Source organism: Cervus elaphus, chromosome 22 (genome assembly GCF_910594005.1).
Source record: "Cervus elaphus chromosome 22, mCerEla1.1, whole genome shotgun sequence".
Taxonomy (NCBI): Eukaryota; Metazoa; Chordata; class Mammalia; order Artiodactyla; family Cervidae; genus Cervus; species Cervus elaphus.
This window is the reverse complement of record NC_057836.1, coordinates 41,599,445-41,620,380: the sequence shown is the minus strand read 5'-3', so window position 1 is coordinate 41,620,380 and position 20,936 is coordinate 41,599,445. Positions and strand designations below refer to the sequence as shown.

The 20,936-nt window shown below is 35.6% G+C and overlaps 1 protein-coding gene across 4 annotated transcripts in view; it reads right to left on the bottom strand.

Annotated features, from left to right (window-relative positions):
- FGD4 (FYVE, RhoGEF and PH domain containing 4) overlaps nucleotides 1-20,936 on the bottom strand; it is a 236,590-nt gene that overhangs the window by 7,731 nt on the left and 207,923 nt on the right. For 2 of the 4 annotated variants that reach the window (XM_043881495.1, XM_043881497.1), the window contains exons 12-17: nucleotides 18,508-18,538; nucleotides 18,084-18,176; nucleotides 17,646-17,771; nucleotides 13,692-13,832; nucleotides 11,199-11,339; nucleotides 8,429-8,606 (exon numbers count right to left, since the gene is read on the bottom strand). In XM_043881495.1, the coding sequence (XP_043737430.1) occupies nucleotides 8,429-8,606; nucleotides 11,199-11,339; nucleotides 13,692-13,832; nucleotides 17,646-17,771; nucleotides 18,084-18,176; nucleotides 18,508-18,538 (710 nt within the window). Of the gene's footprint in view, nucleotides 1-2,877; nucleotides 8,607-11,198; nucleotides 11,340-13,691; nucleotides 13,833-17,645; nucleotides 17,772-18,083; nucleotides 18,177-18,507; nucleotides 18,539-20,936 lie in introns of those variants that run through there. The other 2 variants (XM_043881496.1, XM_043881498.1) reach the window with 1 other exon arrangement.

Below are 20,936 nucleotides of genomic sequence, written 5' to 3'. Positions count from 1 at the left end.
TAAAATGTATGCTATGGGGTGGTGTAGTGGGGAAACATAGAAACTTGTGAGGCCAAAGGACTTTGGCTTTTATTCTAAGTGAGATGGGAGTCCCTGGAGGGATTGGGGTACAGAAGCCACATAATTTGATTTGTGTTTTAACAGACTCCTCTGGCTGCCTTTTTAATAGTGGAGGAGTGGAGGAAGAGCTGGAAGACTTGAGACTAATTAGAAAGCTACTGAAATAATGTAGCAAGAGACAATGATGGTTTAGGCCAGAATGGTAGCAGTGGGAATTGGTAAAAAAAGAATCTGAAAAATTTTTGCAATATTTTAAAGGTGAGCTAATATAAATTCCTGATTATTGGATGTGTACTCTGGGAAAGAGAGGAGTCAAAGATGAAAGCTTTTGGCTTAAGAAACTTGAAAACCAGAGTTGCAATTAACGAAGATGGAGAAAATTATGGGTAAAGCAGGTTTTATCAGGGGAGGTACATGTTTCAGCCTGATTGGAGTACATTCCGGAAAGAATGGGAAGAGAGGAATTGGAAATAAGTATAGAAAACTCAAAGTGGTAGGGAAGGAAAAATGGGTGGTAGCTGGCAGGGGAAGTGGAGTAAACAGGTTTTTTTAGGTTGGGAAATACGGTAACCTATGTGTTTGCTGGTAGAAAGATTCAGTTAAGAGGGAAAATTGATATTGTATGAGAAAAAGATAATGGTTGGAACAGCATTCTTGAGAAGGTGAGTGGGGACAGGATACAGTGTAAACTAGAAATCAGATTTAAGTAGGAATATGGATGGTTAGGAAGATAAGAGTAAAAAAAAGATAAGAGTAAGTAGAATCTGTGTTGGTAGACGGCTGGATGTGGCTGTGGGAAACTGCAGGAGTCCTCTGTCAATTAATATTCTGAGTAAAGTAAGAAAGAAGGTCATCAATTGGGTGGAGGATGAGGGAGGTGGTGTTGGAGATATGAGGAGAAAGGGGATACGAAATGGTAATCCAGTAATGAATTTAAAATGAGACCAATCAATATAGTTGTTCATTGTGTCTGGCTACTTGGCTGTAGGCATGGAGAAGACAGAATAGAGTCAACCAGGTTTTGGTCTTGTCAAGCAAATAAGACAAAGCTAGAGAGGAGGTTGAGTGAATTGAATGCAAAGGAGTGATTATAGTGATTGAATGTTTAAACCAGATAAGGAAGAGAGGACTTCAATAGTTGAGTGACAGAGCCCTCCATGGTAGCTCAGTGGTAAAGAATCCATCTGCCAATGCAGAGGGCACGGGTTTCATCCCTGGTCCTGGAAGATCCCACAAGTCGTGGAGCAGTTAAGCTGGTGCACCACAACTATTGAGCCTGTGTTCTAGAGCTCAGGAACTAAAATTACTGAAGCCCACACTCCCTAGAGCCCAGGCTCTGCAACGAGAAGCCACTTCAATGAGAAGCCCATGCACTGCAACTGAAGAGTACCCTCCACTCACTGAAACTAGAGTAAAGCCTTCGCAGCAATGAAGAGCTAGCACAGCCAAAAACAAATTATTATTTTTAAAAAGCTGAGTGACAAATTACTTATTTAATATGAAAATGTTAAGAGTGCTGTGTGAGGCTTATGTGGAATAATGTGTGCAATCACGTTCTCAAGGTTTCTCATCAGGATCACCGGGGGTATTTTTGACACTACTATTGTCCACAGCCCAGCTCCCCAAATAGAATTTCTGAGGGTAAGGCCAAGGATGACTCAGTCTAACTACTTTCCAGGTGATTCTAATGTATAGTCAGGGCAGCAAACTTCCATGTTACCTTAATGATCTCCATTCATGATACAATTATTTAATAAATGTCTCCTATGAGCCAGGCAACATACTATAGTATTCTCTCATTTAAGTTCCGCTACTTTTCAAAGAGTTTGTGCCTAAAGTGACAAACAGTAAGTGACAGAGCCAGGGATGTCTAGCCAGTTGTCTATGATATAAAGCTTGTTACTCCAAGACTAGTTTGAGGAGCAGCAGCATCACCTGCTTCTGATGATGAAGAACTGCCTTCACACTGACCTGTTAAATCAGAATCTGTATTTGAATAAGATCTTTAGGAGATTCCTACATATATTAAAGTTCCAAAACAGGCCACACAAGCTCTCTCCACCATAATTTCTATTCTGGGGTAAGATGGACCCAAACAATTCATATCAATGGGCCAAGGGCAACATTTAGTTTAAGAAATTCTTCAGTTGATCCCAATTGCTTGTAAGTATCAATAAATAGTTCTTTAATGCCTGAAAAGGTAATAAATGCCTAAAAAGGATTATTTCTAGAAATATTTTACTTATAACACTGAGAGTCACTTAGGATTCCTTTGAAGGATATCTTTTATTTGTTAAATTAAAGGCCAATAAGGTATGATCCCAATGAAGTGTTCCATGAAATGCTATTTTGTATAGTGCTTCATAGTTACTAAATGTCTTTTTGTTATTCCTTGAAATGAACTTGAGTTTGTTACTGGGATTCAGGCAAACTGTGTAAGATCACATAACAGGTAATTGCAGGACTAAGACTCAAACATAGTTCCCTTGATTTCTGTTTCACAAGACGGAGCACTATGGAGGAAAGCAGTCATTTCAAAGAGAACAAAGCAGCACTGCTTTACCGGTTCCTGGAGATCTAGCCTTGTAGTTCTTACAGGGAGAAGCCCCTATATCTCTATAACCAGGCAATCCTGGCTTCTGTCACAAACTTTATTCTTGAAACATTTACACAGGGTTTGGTGGGATTGGAGGTAGGAAGGAACATCAGTACCTTATGCAGTAACTTTTTTCTGAATCAACCAAAATTTCTAACAACCAAAATCATTGTGAATTGAACATACATAATCCTAGCTCAAATAACATCTAAGCCTTTAGATTTCATTCAAGGATGTATTTATTTACAAGATACAAGTGTTTATTTAATAAGAATTAAAGTGCTTAATTTTACAATGTTTCCAGCTCTCTGACCAAATATACATATTTACACAATATATACACTATCTGCAAGTATTTTACATTCATACAGCTAGAAAAGAAAATTTACTTTTTGTGTACACTTTTTCACATTTGAGTTAACTCTAAAATTTTGCTAACATACCTTTTCAAATTGATCATTCAACAATTCAAAAACCCAGATAGCACTCATTCAAAAATAACAGTCAATTGTCACTCACAAAATGAAATGCTAGTTTGTAAAATAAACAAATAAAATCCCCCAAATTTTATATACAGATATGATTGCTGATGGAGACCTTTCCCAAGTGATACATTCCAACATCCATATAATATGTACTATATAATGCAATTCTGTTATCATAATGGTCCCATAGACTATTATGTCTTTTCCCAAACCTATATATTAATGTATATATATCTCACTCTATGTATTTGGTATTCACTTATTCAAATATGCTACAATATTTCTTGATTTAATTTCTCACTAGTCTACCTAATCTCACTAATTCAATCTATAATGAATTTTAGGAATGGGTAAACATCATTTAACTCTCAGTGACTCACAATGAGTTAACTATCTTGTAGAAGCGATGTGCTATTTCATTTCAAAAGACAGAAAAGACACTGTTTCCTGCCAAATGTTCAGTCCAAAAAGTAGAAGACAGACCATGACTGACTTTAGAGTGATATTTTTTTTATGTCATTAAACAGTGCAGAAAATGGTCCAACAGTATTATTATTATTTTTTTAAGTCTAAAAGAAAAAGAAAGCAATATGATGGTTGCTGTTTAGTTGCTAAGTTGTGTCTGATTCTTGCAATACCATAGGCCACAGCCCACCAGGCTCCTCTGTCCATGGGACTTCCCAGGCAAGAATACTAGAGTGGGTTGCCATTTCCTTTTCTAGGGGATCTTCCTGACCCAGGGATTGAACCCACATCTCCTGCTTAGCAGGTGGATTCTTAACCACTGAGCCACCTGGGAAGCCCAATGACAAGATACTAATGCTATAATTTAGAGGTCACGGTGAAAGGCCCAGGTGCAACAGATCCATGAGTGTGCAATTACACAGATTTGCATCTTACAGTTTATATCCCCTGCAGTTTAAGTAACTTTCATTTATCTTAGATATATTGCTCTGATTTGGAGACCATAGGTCTCTTTCTGTCCACCTTTCTGTCCGTACTTGCTTGTTTCAGTTCCTAATCATATTCCTCTCTGCCATATCAGTAAAGAAAGCAAAGTTATCTTCTCATGACAACATGATTACAGGGCATACATAAGAATAGATTTTACTAAAAATCCATGTATATAATTTATGTTAAAATATTTAAGTTAAAAAGAATACTTTCTATAAAAATTTTATTCCGATGGAAAAACAGAATTTGAAATCAATAGTGCTTTTACATATATACCTGTATGCATAAACTCACAGAAAGGGTTTCAAAAGTATATTTAGTAGTCTTTCTACATCATACTCCTATTTTCTAAATCTGGAGACTCTATAGTAAATAATAGTATTACAATAAAAAGCAATTTGATTCTACTAAAATTGGATGAGGATGAAAAAGTAGCATGATTCACTATAGATGTTCAATATAGCCCTAAGAATAAGACCACATTAGTCACAGATTTCATATTAATATATTCTTAAAGAATACAAAACTTAAGAATGAAGACATTAAGATATTTTTGCTTTTTGAATTAATTTTAGCTTATATATACCATGTGCTTTCAATCTTAGAGGCGCTAACAGGAACATTATGTAATGTAGAAAAAATTTTCTATTCTGCAATATAGCAAGAATACCTGCAAAAACAAACAAAAAAAAACAACAACAAAAACCTTTTGCTCCCTAGAAATTTATTTGTTCCCATTGTTACCTTTTCCTCAGGATATACTCAGCCCAGAAAGATCATTATTATAGTTATCATAGACAATGAGCTCAGACTAAGAACTTAAGGCTTTGGGTATAACCAAAAATGAGATCTAAAATTTAGAGGGGGACAAATCCTGTTTCCACAAAGAAGACAATAAAAGGTTTGGTAAGTTTTAAAAATTGGGATTTTCTTTTTCTTTTTTAATTTGCATACATTAGCCAGTAAATATAAGTATACCAATCTACATTAAGCTTCATGGAAAATGAAATGTAACCTGATGAAGTTGTGCAGATGTGCTTTAACTGTTTTTTTTTTTTTAAACCATCCAGACCCTTTGCAAAAATAAAAAGGCTTTTGATGGTTACTTGAATCCCAACAATAATGTTGTCCCTACCCCAAACCCTGCCACATATACTTTCTTTTCCTTAAAATGAGCAATTTGAATTACAGTATCACTCCTAGAAGTTCTCTCTCTATATCCTTGTGGCTAGGAATGTTCACATTAAAATTTCAGTATAAAATCCTACCCTGTAAAGTTTTATTGCTTGTGTACATGATGGCATTATAGATGCCACTGTTACAAAAGTGGCTGGTGACATTTTTCATTTTTGGGTCCCACTTAAAACCTGAAGATAAGTCTGCACTACATTTCATATTCAATCTACCAAATGGTAGACTTTCAATAAAGCAAAACTTATATTAAAAAAACTGGAATGTTTTATAATAAATAGTAGTTTTTATCAAAGAAGTAATTTTTTTTAAGTCTGAAGGAAGGGCATGTTAAAGAAAAGATGACTTAGAGGAAAATAAAGAACAAGGCCCTTATGGAATGTTGTTTTAATAGTAAAACAATCAATTGCTTTTCTAGGCTCAATTTATTATGACAGCTCAGGTGTTTCAAAAAGCAAAGACATTACTCTTATAATCAATTAGGTGCATTTTGAGGTCTTTTGGTTGAGTGTTTCTAAATGGCTAAAAGTATTCCTTTGCCTTTCTCCAAGTAAAAGCATTAGTGAAAACAAAGCTGCTTCATTGCTTCTCTTTGTGCCTGACAAAGAACATGTGGAATGTGAAGACAGTGATTGGATAAGCAGAAATTCTCTTCTGATACTAACATTTCTACTTTTTTGGAAAAAAAAAAATAAAGATAATGTTAAGAGTATGATAATAAATATTCCCTTTACATGAGTCTTCTTTCAATACTCTAAATTAAATAACATCTGAGATTTACTGAGCCAAAACTTGAATGTTTTCATGTTACTTCCATTCCAGGAGGACTTATTTGTAGGAAAAATGTGATCTTTTTACTCTTCAAAACAGTTTTCAAAAATAATTTGACTTGTAAATCTAACTGGCCCTTACATTTCCATTTTTATATCCTCATTACAAAAGTCACCTTCTCCTGATAATCATTCTACATTTTTACTGCTTCTCTTTTCTTGAGATTAAGAAAATCAAAGCATCACCTACAGCCATATTATAACCTTCTCAATAATCACCCCTAAACACCACATACACAAATACACCCACGCCTAGCAACTAGAAAAGAGAAACAATGTGAAATATTTTAAATTTGTCCTTAATTTAATAGGGCCTAAGAAGCTACCTTTATCTTTTTTGGCTCCAAGTATTTGGCATAATGTTGATGGTAATGGCTGGTATTCCTTTTTCAGAAGAAGGCAATCCAATCATGCCCACTATAATTAGTTTAGCTTCTCCTTAGGGATGTGGGGGAAAAAAAGAGATACTGAAACTTCATGTATTTCTTTAAAAAATAGGGCCTGAACAAAATGTGTGGCAATCTCAAATTCTGAGTGAATCTAATCTATCTTTAAGGTGTAATCCCCAAAGGCTAGTAGGATCATTCTTGTGGATTTCTAGCAGACAGATACATTTAAAAAATGACAATGTTTGGAACATGATAGAGTAAATGAAAAACAAGAGAGAGAGAGATCTAAGTTTGAGAAAAGGATTAACTTAAATATCCAACAATATGAGATTTTAATCACGACTACAATATAATAAAGAACGGCCTTTGTGACAAGGAATCTATTAATATTAAAACTGTTTATTAAAATTCCCCAGAGGATAAAAGGGGGAAAATGCTCAAATTTTCATCAATCATACTGTACCCCCCAAAACCTGCCATTAAAATACTATTTTTTCTATATTGTATTTTCCCCCAACTGTTCTTTAGTGAGGTGGTTTAAAAAGTTAAGCATAAACTGTCTTAATTACCTATCCTTTACCCTTAATCATAGATTATCACATGTGAATTTTTTTCCATATCTGACAAAGGAATAAGCCCACACAGTTTATCTTAAGTGTTAATTATATATAGTCCTCATTTAACCAAAATTAACAGTCTTAAGGGAAAGGAAAACATAACAATAAATGTAGTTGCTGTATGTCCCAGTTCTGTGTAAGGTCAGGAATCTTGAACATGCTGATATCAACTGCCACAACAATTAGAGGACGGTAGAAGGTGTAAAAATCTGTATGACTTGATCATCCCAGTGACCAAAATGCACTTTATCTCAGAGTAATCAAGACTGAAGCATTAATTAAACCCTCATCTTATATTTAACTAGGTATTATTAGCACCTTCAAAGAGAGGCACTGTTTTAAATAGGCACAGAACAAAGAAAAATAGTACTTTAAAAACACTGTTGGAACTCACTAATATATCCCATGCCACATAAATTACAGCTTTTTATTATAAAAATACCAATACCCTTAGATGTTAATCAATTAAATGTAAATCAGCAAAAACATCTCATAAGTTTAGGACACTCCTCAGTTCCAAGATAAAACATGCTGTATATTTAAAAATAAATTAGAGACAAATATGAACCTAACCTGAAAAGTGTGGATACTGTGTATATATATATTTGTATTTAATACTATATGTACATAATTGCTATATACTTAAGATATTTTATTCTTAGAAGTATTTCTACAAACACAACTATTATCTTGAGTACCAACAATGTGTCTTTTTTCTTTTGCTTTAAAAGAATGTTCATTATTTATGCAGCTTGTTTTATAAACTAACTTAAATAAGTTAATACAATAGCCTAAATTGTCCCTGTATTGTTGTTTTTCTTTCTTTTTTTTTTTTTTTTTACTGTGGATCTATTTTGGCAACATGGAGGTATATCTTTAACTGTTATAAAGCCTACATGTATAAGTGAAGAAAGAGGACTTCTCTAACCTGAAGTGATAGAATTAAATGATATCACTTTTTTCCAAGACAAAAGTACATATGCAAGGAATAGCTCATTAAGAAAATGCTCCACTTTTCACATTATTTCAATCTTTATGGGTAGAATGGCTGTGCACATTAATTTCACTAAGAGTACATAAACATAGGAAAACAGTCCCCCAAAAGATGCATTTATGAGTCTGTAAAATTTTTCAACATAAAGTGCTAAGAGATGAATAAGGAGAGCTGAGAATATCGTGAGCTATAAATCTTGAGACACGCCCTACACCGTGGTAGGTCTTGAAACTTAGCATTCTGATTTTCTCTTAGGTTCAAGATGATCGTCCAAAGTGTCTGGATGCTGGCTAGGACCATCTGGCGTCTCACCTGTGACAGCTAAAAGGATGATTTTCAGCCACTTCTGTTTCAGTTCCTCACTGTCGGCAGCAAAGCTGTGCACAGACTTAGACTGGGTCAGTTTGAAGCTGTGTGGCAGGTCTGCACTTCTTGGCATGTCGTCCACAATATAGCCTAGGAGTGGAATGGTGGCCTGGGCTCTGACATCCTAAGGAAAAAACATGGTGAGATGTGATCCGGCTCCCACTAACGCTCCTTTCCCACCATCTCTCCGTAGACCTGTACTGTGAGCTCTCCATGGAGATGGGACAGATCCATTGCTCAGCACTGTGCCTCTGCATGAGGCCACTGGTAATGTCACCTTAGTGAATTAATGAATAAGCACTAATGCCTAAATCAGCCAGAATTCACTGACCCCACACCTCTTTCCTTGTGAGGGAGCCCATTCAGCTCTTTATTCAGTGTAAAAAAGAAGAAAAGAACAGTAATTTTATTGTACAAAATCAGCGAATGTTAATGATGATTTCATTACCAAACACAGTTCCATTTGGTGTTTAATTCATTCATGCATCAATTTACTTATAGAAAGGAAAAACAATAAAATAGAATAAAAAAACAAATAACCCAATAAAAAAATGGGCAGAAGATCTAAACAGACATTTCTTCAAAGACATACAAATGGCCAAAAGGTACATGAAAAGATGGCTCACCATCGCTAATTAGAGAAATGCAAATCAAAACTACAATGAGGTATCATCTTACACTGGTCAGAATGGCCACCATCAAAAAGTCTATAAATAATAAATGCTGGAGAGGATGTAAAGAAAAGGGAGACCTCCTACACTGTTGGTGGGAATGTAAATTGGTTCAGCCACTATGGAAAACACTGTCAAGTTTCCTTAAAAAACTAAAAACAGAGAAAATGATGTGTTGCTTCATGCAGGTTGCAAAGAGTCAGACATGACTTAGAAACTGAACAAAAACAACAAAAAGCAACTCTATGATTCTGCAATCCCACTCCTGAGGATACATCCAGAGAAAACCATAACTCATGCATGTAAGACACATGCACCTCAATGTTCAGTGCAGCACTATTTACAATAGTCAAAACATGGAAACAACCTAAATATCCATCCAGAGATGAAAGTATAAACAAGATGTGGTATATATATATATATATATATATATACACACACATACACAATGGAATATTGCTCAGCCATAAAGAGAATGAAACGATGTCATCTGCAGCAACTTGGATGGACATAGAAATTATTATACTAAGTGAAGTAAACCAGGAAAGGAAAGGCAAATATTATATGATATCACTTATGTGTGGGCTCTAAAAGAAAAAAAAGACACAAATGAACTTATTTCCAAAACAGAAAAAGACACTCACACAGAAAAAATAATTGGTTTTTGGTTACCAAAGGGGAAAAAGGAGTGGAAGGAGAGATAAATTAGGAGGCTAGGATTAACACACACACACACACTCATATGTATAAAATTGATAACCAACAAGGACCTACTGATAACACAGGGAACTATACTGAATATTATGTAATAACCTATAAGGGAAAAGAATCTAAAAAATATGTATATGGGCTTCCCGGGTGGCTCAGACAGTAAAGAATCTGCCTGCAATGCAGGAGACCTGGGTTCAATCCCTGGGTTGGGAAGATCCCCTGGAGAAGGGTACAGCTACCCACTCCAGTATTCTTGTCTGGAGAAGTCCAAGGACAGAGGAGCCAGGCAGGCTACATGGGGTTGCAAAGAGTTGGACACGACTGAGGGACTTTCACTTTCACACACACACACACAGAGTGATTTCTGAATAGCTGTGCTATACATCTGAAGTTTATATGATATTGTAAATCATTTATACTTCAATTAAAAAAATACATGTACACATCTTGGCATTTTTAGTCTATTTTGAAAATAAAGTTTCACTAGCCCTTAAAGTAGATATAGGCTAAAATACAGTAGGTACATCAAAATTTTCATGTTTCTAGGTGAGTGCACAATTGATTTATGTGTTGTTGGTTTTTAAGCACAATACAATCCATTAATGCCAGGTATATGTCTGTTGTTCCCAAATACTTATTTCAGATACATTCATACGAGGTTCCCCAAAATTATTACTGGATAATGGTAATCCAAGGTTGATTTAAAGTCACCTTCTTCTCACATTGCTTTCTTTTTCAGGTATCCATCCTTTCAGGGGTTGAAAAAAAGGCTTATTGATATTTCCTATCATTAAAAAGTCTCCTTGCCTTTCCCTCTGACTCAACCTTTTCTTCCCATGCTTTTTACTAATTCAACCCATATTTTCTCAAACCCACTGAAAAGGATTGACAGAAGAGGGCAAATGATCCATAGGGAGAAGACATTTTTGTCTATAGAAGGAATCGGGCTTCCCTGGTGGCTTACACAGTAAAGAATCTGCCTGCAATTCAGGAGAATGGGTTCGATCCCTAGGTCTGGAAGATCCCCTCTCCCTTGGAGAAGCAAATGGCTACCCATTCCAATATTTTTTGCTTGGAGAATCCCATGAACAGAGGAGCCTGGTGGGCTACAGTCCATGGGGTTGCAAAGAGTTGGCTATGACTGAGCGACTAAGCACACATAGAAGGAATCAGTCTAAACGAATCTGAATTATAGTTACTTATATTTTTCAACTATATTGAAAAATAGTGAAACTGTATGAATTATTTTGTTCTATAGAGAAGTAATGGAAAAATTTTAAGTTCAGGGTCCACTGGCCTCCTTCTGTCCCTTCAGAAAGATATAGTTTAGATACCTGGGGGGCACCGTACATGTACAGCACGAGAGGGTCTTGTTTGGGGATCACACACCAAGCTTTCTGCCAAGGTTTTGACTTTTCCATATACTGCAGAAAGCTGCACACCACACTGTTTCCAGATACTTCCGCTGATTCAATCTAGAAAATATAATGCAAAGAGACAGTGAGACAGAGAAATGAACACAAAATAAACCCAGACAGCGAAGTGATTCAACTGCAGGGAATATTCATAAATTATATTTACATAAAATGCCTCCTGGGATTGTCCAAAAAAAAGGTTCATCTGCAACAGTTAATTAAATATGCATCTAGATCTATGATGAATTAGTCAATTTTAATTGTATTAGCAGACCTTGAATTTATACAAAATTAAACATTTATTGACTACTTACTATGAAGGCACTTTTCTTAGCTTACTACTTGTATCAATTCATGTGACATTCACACCAACACTGAAAAGTTATTACTTTCATTATCATGAGGTTTAGAGATGAAATAGCTTTCCTAAGATTTAGGAAATGGTGTCCTAGGATTTGAGTCTGGATCCAGAACTTGAACTCAGCCACAAAGCTATATCAGCATCACTATTTAAGAATACAATAGCAAAAAGGCAAATGATTACCAGCAATCTCTGCCCTTTACCTGAGATAATTTCAAAGTTTTTAAAATTACATTAACTCTTGGTAGAGCCCTGTACAGTTTTCTGCTTTGGCTCCTATTACATAAATAACTGGTTAAAAAGGGAACAAAATCCTTTGACTAATGATGGTTTTTATTACATATATTATGGAAAGCAATTGGTTTGCATCTATTTTCTGTTTTTTCTTTTCTATTTTTTGGCCATGCTAAAAAATGATCAATGGTTTGCATCTATTTTCTGCCTTTTTCTTTTCTTTCTTTTTGAGGCATGCAGCATCTTAGTTCCCTGACCAGGTTTTGAACCTGTGTTCCCTGCAGTGGAAACGCAGTATCTTAACCACTGGACTGCCAGGGAAATCCCTGCATCTATTTTGTATCTCTCAAATCCAGTGTCATCCACTGAGCAGTGCTGGTGTGCAAACTGTTTTGCTACTAGTCAGAGATAAGCACAAAAAGCAAGAATAAGCATTTAGAAACTTTTACAGCAATCTGACTTGTGATGATACCTGAGTACATAATTATGTATTTTACAAAAATATAGCTAAGCAGAGATCTTATAGATGAACACTTAAAATCAATCTGAAGACAAGGAACACTAATCATGGACTCAAATGAAATGTTACCTATCTTCCTTGACTCCAAGGCATTCCATACTTTTTATTATCATATTGCAAAATTTTTATACTAAATTATGACTTTTGTTTCTAGGAGCTACTGAAGCATGTCTTTGCACCATCCCCTGCCAGAGAAAGTCCACTCTGGTTTGCCATACAAGCAACATCCATCCTAGAAGAATACAGTTATAGCTTGTGGGACCATACTTTAACCTCAAGTGGACTTTAAAGTTTATGATCCTTCTTCAGTTAACAGAAATTATTTTTGTATGTTTATACAGCATAGATGTTTAAAAAATACTAAGTGATTCTTAGAATCAATGAATTGTAGAAATTCTAGATTAACCAAGTATTTCTATAACTTTAGATACATAAGAATTTTGATCACAGATTTCCAGGCTATCTTGAACTTCTCTCACCAAGAGCCTTATTATGTAATTTATTACTTATGTTGTTAATATATTTGGGTATAAAACTCATTTCAGATATTAGCTGCATTATAGTTCCTAGGTTTGGGAGGTCTGAATTTATGTAAAACATTAAATAAAACTCAGTTGTAAGACATTTCATATTTCAGTGTAGTTCTCAGATTACTGTCACTGGCCATTAAACAATGCTTTTAATGCAATAAGCTGAAAGAGTTTTTCAGGTAATAAGACTTTAATCTAAATTTTTATATCATACAATAGTTTTCAAAGTCAATATGATGAAATTGAGAGAGACAGTTTCCTCTTAAAAATAAATAGATATATTGTAATAAGTTGAGCATTAAAAGAGATACAATTAATACTCTAATATTTGACCACACCTTCACAGAGTCAATACACAATCAGCCCTCTATATCTGTGGATACAGACCCTAAGGATATGAAGGGCTGGCTGTACCACACCACTGAATGGATATAAGAGATTTGAGCATCCATGGATTTTGGTATCTGTGGAGGGGCCTGTAACCAATCCCCCAGATACCAAGGAAGGACTAGATTTACTCTCAAATGCATTTTGGTTAATCAAGCACTGCCCCTCTTCTTTCTATACAACTGAGCACGATCCCAAGAGTCAGCAACAGAACAAAAGTATAAATCTTGCTTGTCATGGTCCAAATTGTTATACTAAGAGAAATAAAAAAATATATTACTTGTATTTTTCAGAGTTAAAAGGAAATTCTATTTCTAGTATAAAAAACAAAAGAAAAAAAGAAAAAATCTGAAAGATATCCAATATTTAATATTTCATACCTCTAAAATTCCTTTCCTTTTCTTTTCTTCACTGTCTGTGAATCCACTTATTATTTGATAACAGTCTTTACAGACTTTGCTCAATTTACCACCATCATACTCAAGTTGAGCTTTATAATCAGAACACTTCCAACAAACCACCTTAAATTAAGAAAAAATAAGAGTGAATAACCATATTTATAAAATAAGATTTAAGCAGTAATCAGTTATGGGTAATAATAAATGAGAAAAAGCTAAATGCAAATTTTTACTAGACTATTAATATTCCCATGAACACTTGGAATATTTGTCATCTTATTATAATGTTATTTGTGATGGGCTCTGCTTGCTCATCCTTCTCTTTCTGGCCCCTAAAGGTAGGAGATCTTCAAAGGCTTGGTACACATTTTCATACTTCATGTGCATTCATGTATACTCAGTCATGTCTGACTCTTTGTGCCCTATGGACTACAGCCCACCAGGCTCCTCTTGCCATGGGATTTTCCAGGCAAGAATACTGGAGTGGGTTGCCATTTCCTCCTCCAGAGGATCTTCCTGGGAAGCATACTTCTGGATATTTAATCAATATCCTCCCCAAAGGAATTCATAGTCTTCCTTGCCCTCAGCTTTCTCCCTATTACACTTGCCCCCCGCCCCCAACCTGTTCCCCTCTTAACAGTACTCTCTATTGCTCTAAATAACAGTCTTCTAACCAGACATGGCAAGTCAGAAACCTAGGAGTCATCCTGACCCCTCTCTTCACCTCACCCCATAGATTCACCTTATTATAAAGCCCTGCTGATTTTACCTCCCAGACACTTTTTCAATCTGTCATATCTTCCTTGCAATCACCTGAGTCCAAGCTATCAGTGTCCTGGTTTGGACCATTATAGCCTCATGGCTGGTCCTTGGAGCATATTTACTGGAGTGCAGGTGCTGCTTTAAGAGCCCCTTCAAGCTATTTTCCAAATGGAATGAGATACTTCCTTTAAAATGCTAATCTGTTTCTCTTCTATTTAAATTCCTTTAACATCTTCCCTTTACTCTTGGATAATGAGCAAATTTTTAACCATGGCCTATAAAGTCTTGCGTGATCTATCCCTTTTATTCTGTCTTCAGTGTCACTGACTTCTTATAGTTCCTACAGTGCTATGCATCCTTCCCTCTCTCATCTATGCTTCAGTGAGTTAATTCTTGCTCATTCTTCAGATATTTTACTCAAAGTTCACTTCCTCAAGGAAGACTCCTCCAGCTTCCAGAATATAGCCCATCTCACCACTGTGTACTAAAGTTTCATGCACTTTTTTCATTTACTGATCACAATTTTTAATCATATACCTGTGTGATTATTTGATTAATGTCTGTCAACCTCACTAGGCTCTAAGCTCTATGAGGAATCATCCTTGTATATTTTGCTCCCTATTTATATAATAAATATTTATAGAATGCCAATGACATTTATAGAATACCAAGGACATTTATAGAATGAATAACTACAATGCAAATGCAAGCTACTTCTTAGTGAAAAGAAAACCTTGTGGTTTAAAAAATTATCTCCTTGATTTCTTAAAAAACTGGAATTAGAACTGCCATATGACCCAGCAATCCCACTCTGGGCATACACACTGAGGAAACCAGATCTGAAAGAGACACGTGCACCCCAATGTTCATCACAGCACTATTTATAACAGCCAGGACATGGAAGCAACCTAGATGCTCATCAGCAGACGAATGGATAAGGAAGCTGTGGTACATATACACCATGGAATATTACTCAGCCATTAAAAAGAATTCATTTGAATCAGTTCTAATGAGATGGATGAAACTGGAGCCCATCATACAGAGTGAAGTAAGCCAGAAAGATAAAGACCAATACAGTATACTAACGCATATATATGGAATTTAGAAAGATGGTAACGATAACCCAATATGCAAAAGAGAAAAAGAGACACAGATGTACAGAACAGAATTTTGAACTCTGTGGAAGGCGAGGGTGGGATGTTTCAAGAGAATGGCATCGAAACATGTATATTATCTAGGGTGAAACAGATCACCAGCCCAGGCTGGATGCATGAGACAAGTGCTCGGGCCTGGTGCACTGGGAAGACCCAGAGGAATCGGTTGGAGAGGGAGGTGGGAGGGGGGATCGGGGTGGGGAATACATGTAAATCCATGGCTGATTCATGTCAATGTATGACAATAACCACTACAATACTGTAAAGTAATTAGCCTCTGACTAATAAAAATAAATGAAAAAAAAATTAAAAAATAAAAAATTATCTCCTTCCTTCTAGAAGCAATTTTCCATTTATAGTAGAAAAACTATATTTGAGAAATACAAATATTAGCAAAACTTTTGTGGTAGATTCACAGCATATAAAATTCATGATAAAAATTATCCATTGTTTTCTCATGATTACAATGAAATTACTCTAGGATTTAAAATTAGACATGTCTGTATCTGCAAATTCATATCAACTAATATTTATTCTTCAAATTAGGCCACAGAATATTCAAATGTATTTTTGTTTATTTAAAATAGTATGTCAATATCTGATATCATTTCAAATAAACTCAGTGATAGATTAAAGAGTCTTACCCTGAGGGGGAGTGGGGGGAGATATTTGCTATCAATTTGGTTTTGCTTATAAAACTTTCATTTGAGTCAAATCTTGGGAAAAAAGGAAGAATAAATCTGCAGAGTAATTGAGAATAATCTATGAGTACTATCAATGAAAACTGTTGCACAAAAGCATACTAATAATACATTCAATCATGACACTACAATGCCTACCCTTCTGTCTTTGTGTTGCTTTTTAGAAGAAAGTACTAATCTTCAACTTGGCTTACAAGGCCCTCCAAAACCTGCTACTTCCCTCCAGCTTCAGTTCATGCTTTTGTCTCTTCTCACTCTTTCCATATGAAACAATTCAATTGTTGTAAACCTGTCAGCTGCCTTTTCTGATTTGCGCTGCTGAATCTTGTTAGAGAAATATCACTGTATTAAATGGACTAGTGTGTCCTTTTAAATTTATAACCATAAACCTCTAAAAGGTAGCCAGAAGGCCATCACTGTTTCTTTGGTAGGTTCTTTTCCTTGCCCAGAGACAACTCTCTTTTTCAAATCGCCTGCCCTCATCTTCCTTCCCCTTTTATTTTTGGATGATGACTCTTCCTCATATTTCAATGAAAATGTAGATATTATCAGATCTAAATCCCCTCATTTCCCACCAGAAAATCAAAAACACATCCACAAAAAATAAATAGCATTAAAAAAAACACAAAAAACAAAACCACATCTACATTAGCCCTCACCTTTCCCTTCATCCTCTGTTATAATGGAGAGAAGTTCCCTTCTCCCTATCAAAAGCCTGAACTTCTACTTAAGCTACAGATTTCATCTCTTATTTTCTCAAAGCTCTTGACTCCTTTGATTCTTATTTATCTATTTCTTAGATCGCTCATTATGCTTCAGCTGCGTGACCTTTTGATAGTCTCAAGAATAGATCAAGTTTTTTCCTACCAAAGGGCTTTTGATATACAACTCTTACTGCCTGAATGTACTTCCTGCCTTTCTTTTTTATGGTTAGCTCACGTTTTAGGCATCAGCTTAAATATCAACCCCTCAGATATGTCTTCATTTTTCTAAGTAAAATTGCTTCCAAATCTTGTTTCATTACTATTATTCTCCATTTTAACTTCTTGATTTCTTATTGCATTTATAGTCAGTTGAAATTCTTATTTACTTGACTGATCTATTTTCCCCATTAAAATGTAAGCTCTGTGAAACTAGCTATCACTTTGCTTACCAGTTTTCCCCCTGGACCCAGCACAATCTTTTGCATAAAGTTATCACCAAAATAAGTTTACCAACTAAGTGATTTATTGAATTATTTCTTTTTATTTTCCAAGATAATGATTTTATAACCCTTAAATACTGATTAGCAACCTCAATGACGAAGAAATCTCACGTACATGTCCACATGCTCGACAATGATGCCTTCTTCTTGTCAGGGCATTAAAAGACTCCTTGCATTTCATACACATTGTAACTTCATTATCTCGGATCCATTTTGGAGCTCTTTTCCCTAGCTCAGCAGTCTAAAAAGGAAAGAGATTGAATTTTAATGGCAAAAACTGTCATTTCCATCCATCCATTCATTCATTTTAAGAAACATTTTAACAACATTGTTCATACCATGTCCTGAAACTCAGGATGCAAAAGAAAACAAAGGTTCAAAGAAGTTTAAGCAGCATGAAAAGGCACTCTATTTTAGTCAAATAAGAAATGAGATTCCGTTCAAACAGCCAGTTTTGGTGTCGGAAAGGGAAAAAAAGTGGATAACAAAATGACTAGACAGATCTTCTGCAACTGCAGAAAGAAAAGAACTCAAAAGAATTAATTCAACTTACAGAAACCTCTGAGTGAATCTCATTATCCTTGGCAATTGCATTTCTGAAAGTTTCATGCCTCTGATGGAAAGCATCAATAGTCTCTTGAAGTGCCTAAAATACATATGAAATTCAAATATATATTAAAGTGTCACATGCAAATTAAATAAATACTTTATTAAACAAATACCTAAGATATAAATCACCTTAAAAATTAAATGACCTTATTCTGATGACTACAATATGTGCATAATACAACAATATATGCACATCTGGGTATGCATACAGTTGTTGTTTACTTGCTAAACCATGTCTGATTCTTTCTATGACCCGATGGACTATAGCCTGCCAGGCTCCTCTGTCTGTGGGATTCTCAGGCAAGAATACTGCAGCAGACATACAGAGGTTACCACAAAACAAAAATGAAAACAGAAATCAGGTTTACCTTGATCCATTCTTCTTTGTCTTGCTCAGAACTAAAACATGAACAACAAAAAATTAAAGTGAAAAAAAAGAGAATATTAATGAGTTATACCTGGTGCATAAAACTATGCTTTTATGTTATTCCAACTTTATGAAAAATTTGGGGATGTCCAAGAAGGAGTTATAATAAAAATAAAACAGAATCTCTGGCAACTGAACAAATGAATTTATAAACATAGTTTTAAACTATCCATTTATTTCGGTACATACAATTTTTGACAGAGAGAGTTAAGCTGGGCTTCTACTGGTTTAACAACCATCAACTAGCTGTATATATTAGGTATCTGTAGACCTAGCATTATACTAGATATAGGCTTAGTCTTCCAATTCACTTTTATGAAAACACATGAGGCTTTGAAAGGCTACTAGTCACAACCCATCTTAGGAAAGATTGTAATTATCCTTGAGAACATAAATTGTCTTTGTAAGGGGGAGCTATTTAACATTTCCTTTGATAAGCAATTTAATTTTATTTTGCTAGGAGGCTTCAGGCAACACCATGCTTAATTCATTATAGATAAAGTACAACAAAAATTTAAATGCCTGTGGGAAGGAGATTTCACAGATTAATGAACCCCAGTATTTAATAATTTTCTGGTGGGAAAATAATTTCCCATTTAGTAGACTTTATCTCCAAATTGAGGGATTGTGAAGAATGGGCTTTATTTGTGTGTATTTGGTAGGCTAGGGCTAAGTTTGAGTCCCAGTCTCAGTCTGAATGTCACATGCCTCAGTCCCACAGGTATCACATATGTGAGAGTCTGGCAGGAGGCTTGCTCCTATAACACCATCCATCTTTCTCACAAATTTATTACTGAGTATCTATCATGATATGCCAGGAATGCTGCTGGAATCTGTGCCTGTCAAATGTTAAAGACTCTGCTTATTTTTCATATGGGGATCCTTGAACCAAGAACCTTGGTTGGGGCAGGGGCTTCAATCTTAACCCTCAAAAAAGATTTCCCCTAATGCTATGCCCACTCCCACAAAATCAGCTCTGTTGCTCTGGAAGCATAGTCATCTGCTAGCTGCTTTTAACTTTTTAAATGCAAAGTAACTTGACAAGTCTTCAATGTTTTTTGTTTTACTTTCTCAATCATGACAGATTTTTTTTACTCCTTTGTTTATTCATTACTCTATTTTTATAACCATTTGGCAATAGAAAACCACTGATAAAAACTATATAAAATAATTCTGATTCAAAAGCTTATATTCTTTTGAATGTGGAAGGGGAAGCAAAATGTAAGAGGTCAGTCTTGAGGCTGACTTATTTAGTTAGAAAAGCAGTACGTTTTTCCCCGTATTTGCTTCAGAAGTGAATTCTCTTTAAATACCATCAAATATATACCCAAATTGAGGTTCCATTTAATTCCTCTGACTTTCTGAGAATTTCAATGTGCGTCTATACTCTTGAGAGAGTCATTATGGACCAGAAGATAAATAATCACATTTCATTCAGACCTTCAAGTCACCATATAATGATAAATACAACTAATGCAATGAGATTAGGCTGCTGCTGCTAAGTCGCTTCAGTTGTGTCCGACTCTGCAACCCCAGAGATGGCAGCCCACCAGGCTCCCCCGTCCCTGGGATTCTCCAGGCAAGAACACTGGAGTGGGTTGTCATTTCCTTCTTCAACGCGTGAAAGTGCAAAGTGAAAGTGAAGTTGATCAGTTGTGTCCGACTCTTTGTGACCCCATGGACTGCAGCCTACCAGGCTCCTCCATCCATGGGATTTTCCAGGCAAGAGTACTGGAGTGGGTTGCCATTGCCTCCTCTGAATGAGATTATGGAAATAAGAAATTTAAGGAAAAATGAATGTGTTTTCAATACTAATTGTAATGTATCCTGTAGTACATGATGCAACTCTGCAAAATAATAAACTGCCTCTACTTAAGAAAAAATTTCATGGATCAGCCCCATCCTGAAGGGAAAAATAGCCCAGCCTGCTAATGGAGGGGCTGGAGTTCCTCACTACTCAGGAAAGCCAAGAAACCCTGACAATCTCTTGTCTGCTGTTCAGACACATCTCTTAGGTTTGCAGATTTGAAACTGTGCTCATATTCAGAGCCAGCAACACCTTCATTCATCAGTAATGAAGACTTCTATGATGATCTGAAATATTGATGAGTCTTCCCTGTCACCAGGGTCACTCAGTAAGTCGACCACTGAATAAAGACTTCAGTCAAGAGCTTCCACGCACAGTAACATACATTGTTCTCTTAGGTTTGACAGCAGGGTCCAAATCTCACCATGATAAAGTAGGAAAACCGTAACATTTAAGGCCAAGTACTTCACCACTCTAACTCATGCTTGAAATTCCACCTTCTAATCCTCAGAGAACCTTCCTGGAAGCTCCCTAAGCAAAACAGGTTCATTAAATATTTTCTG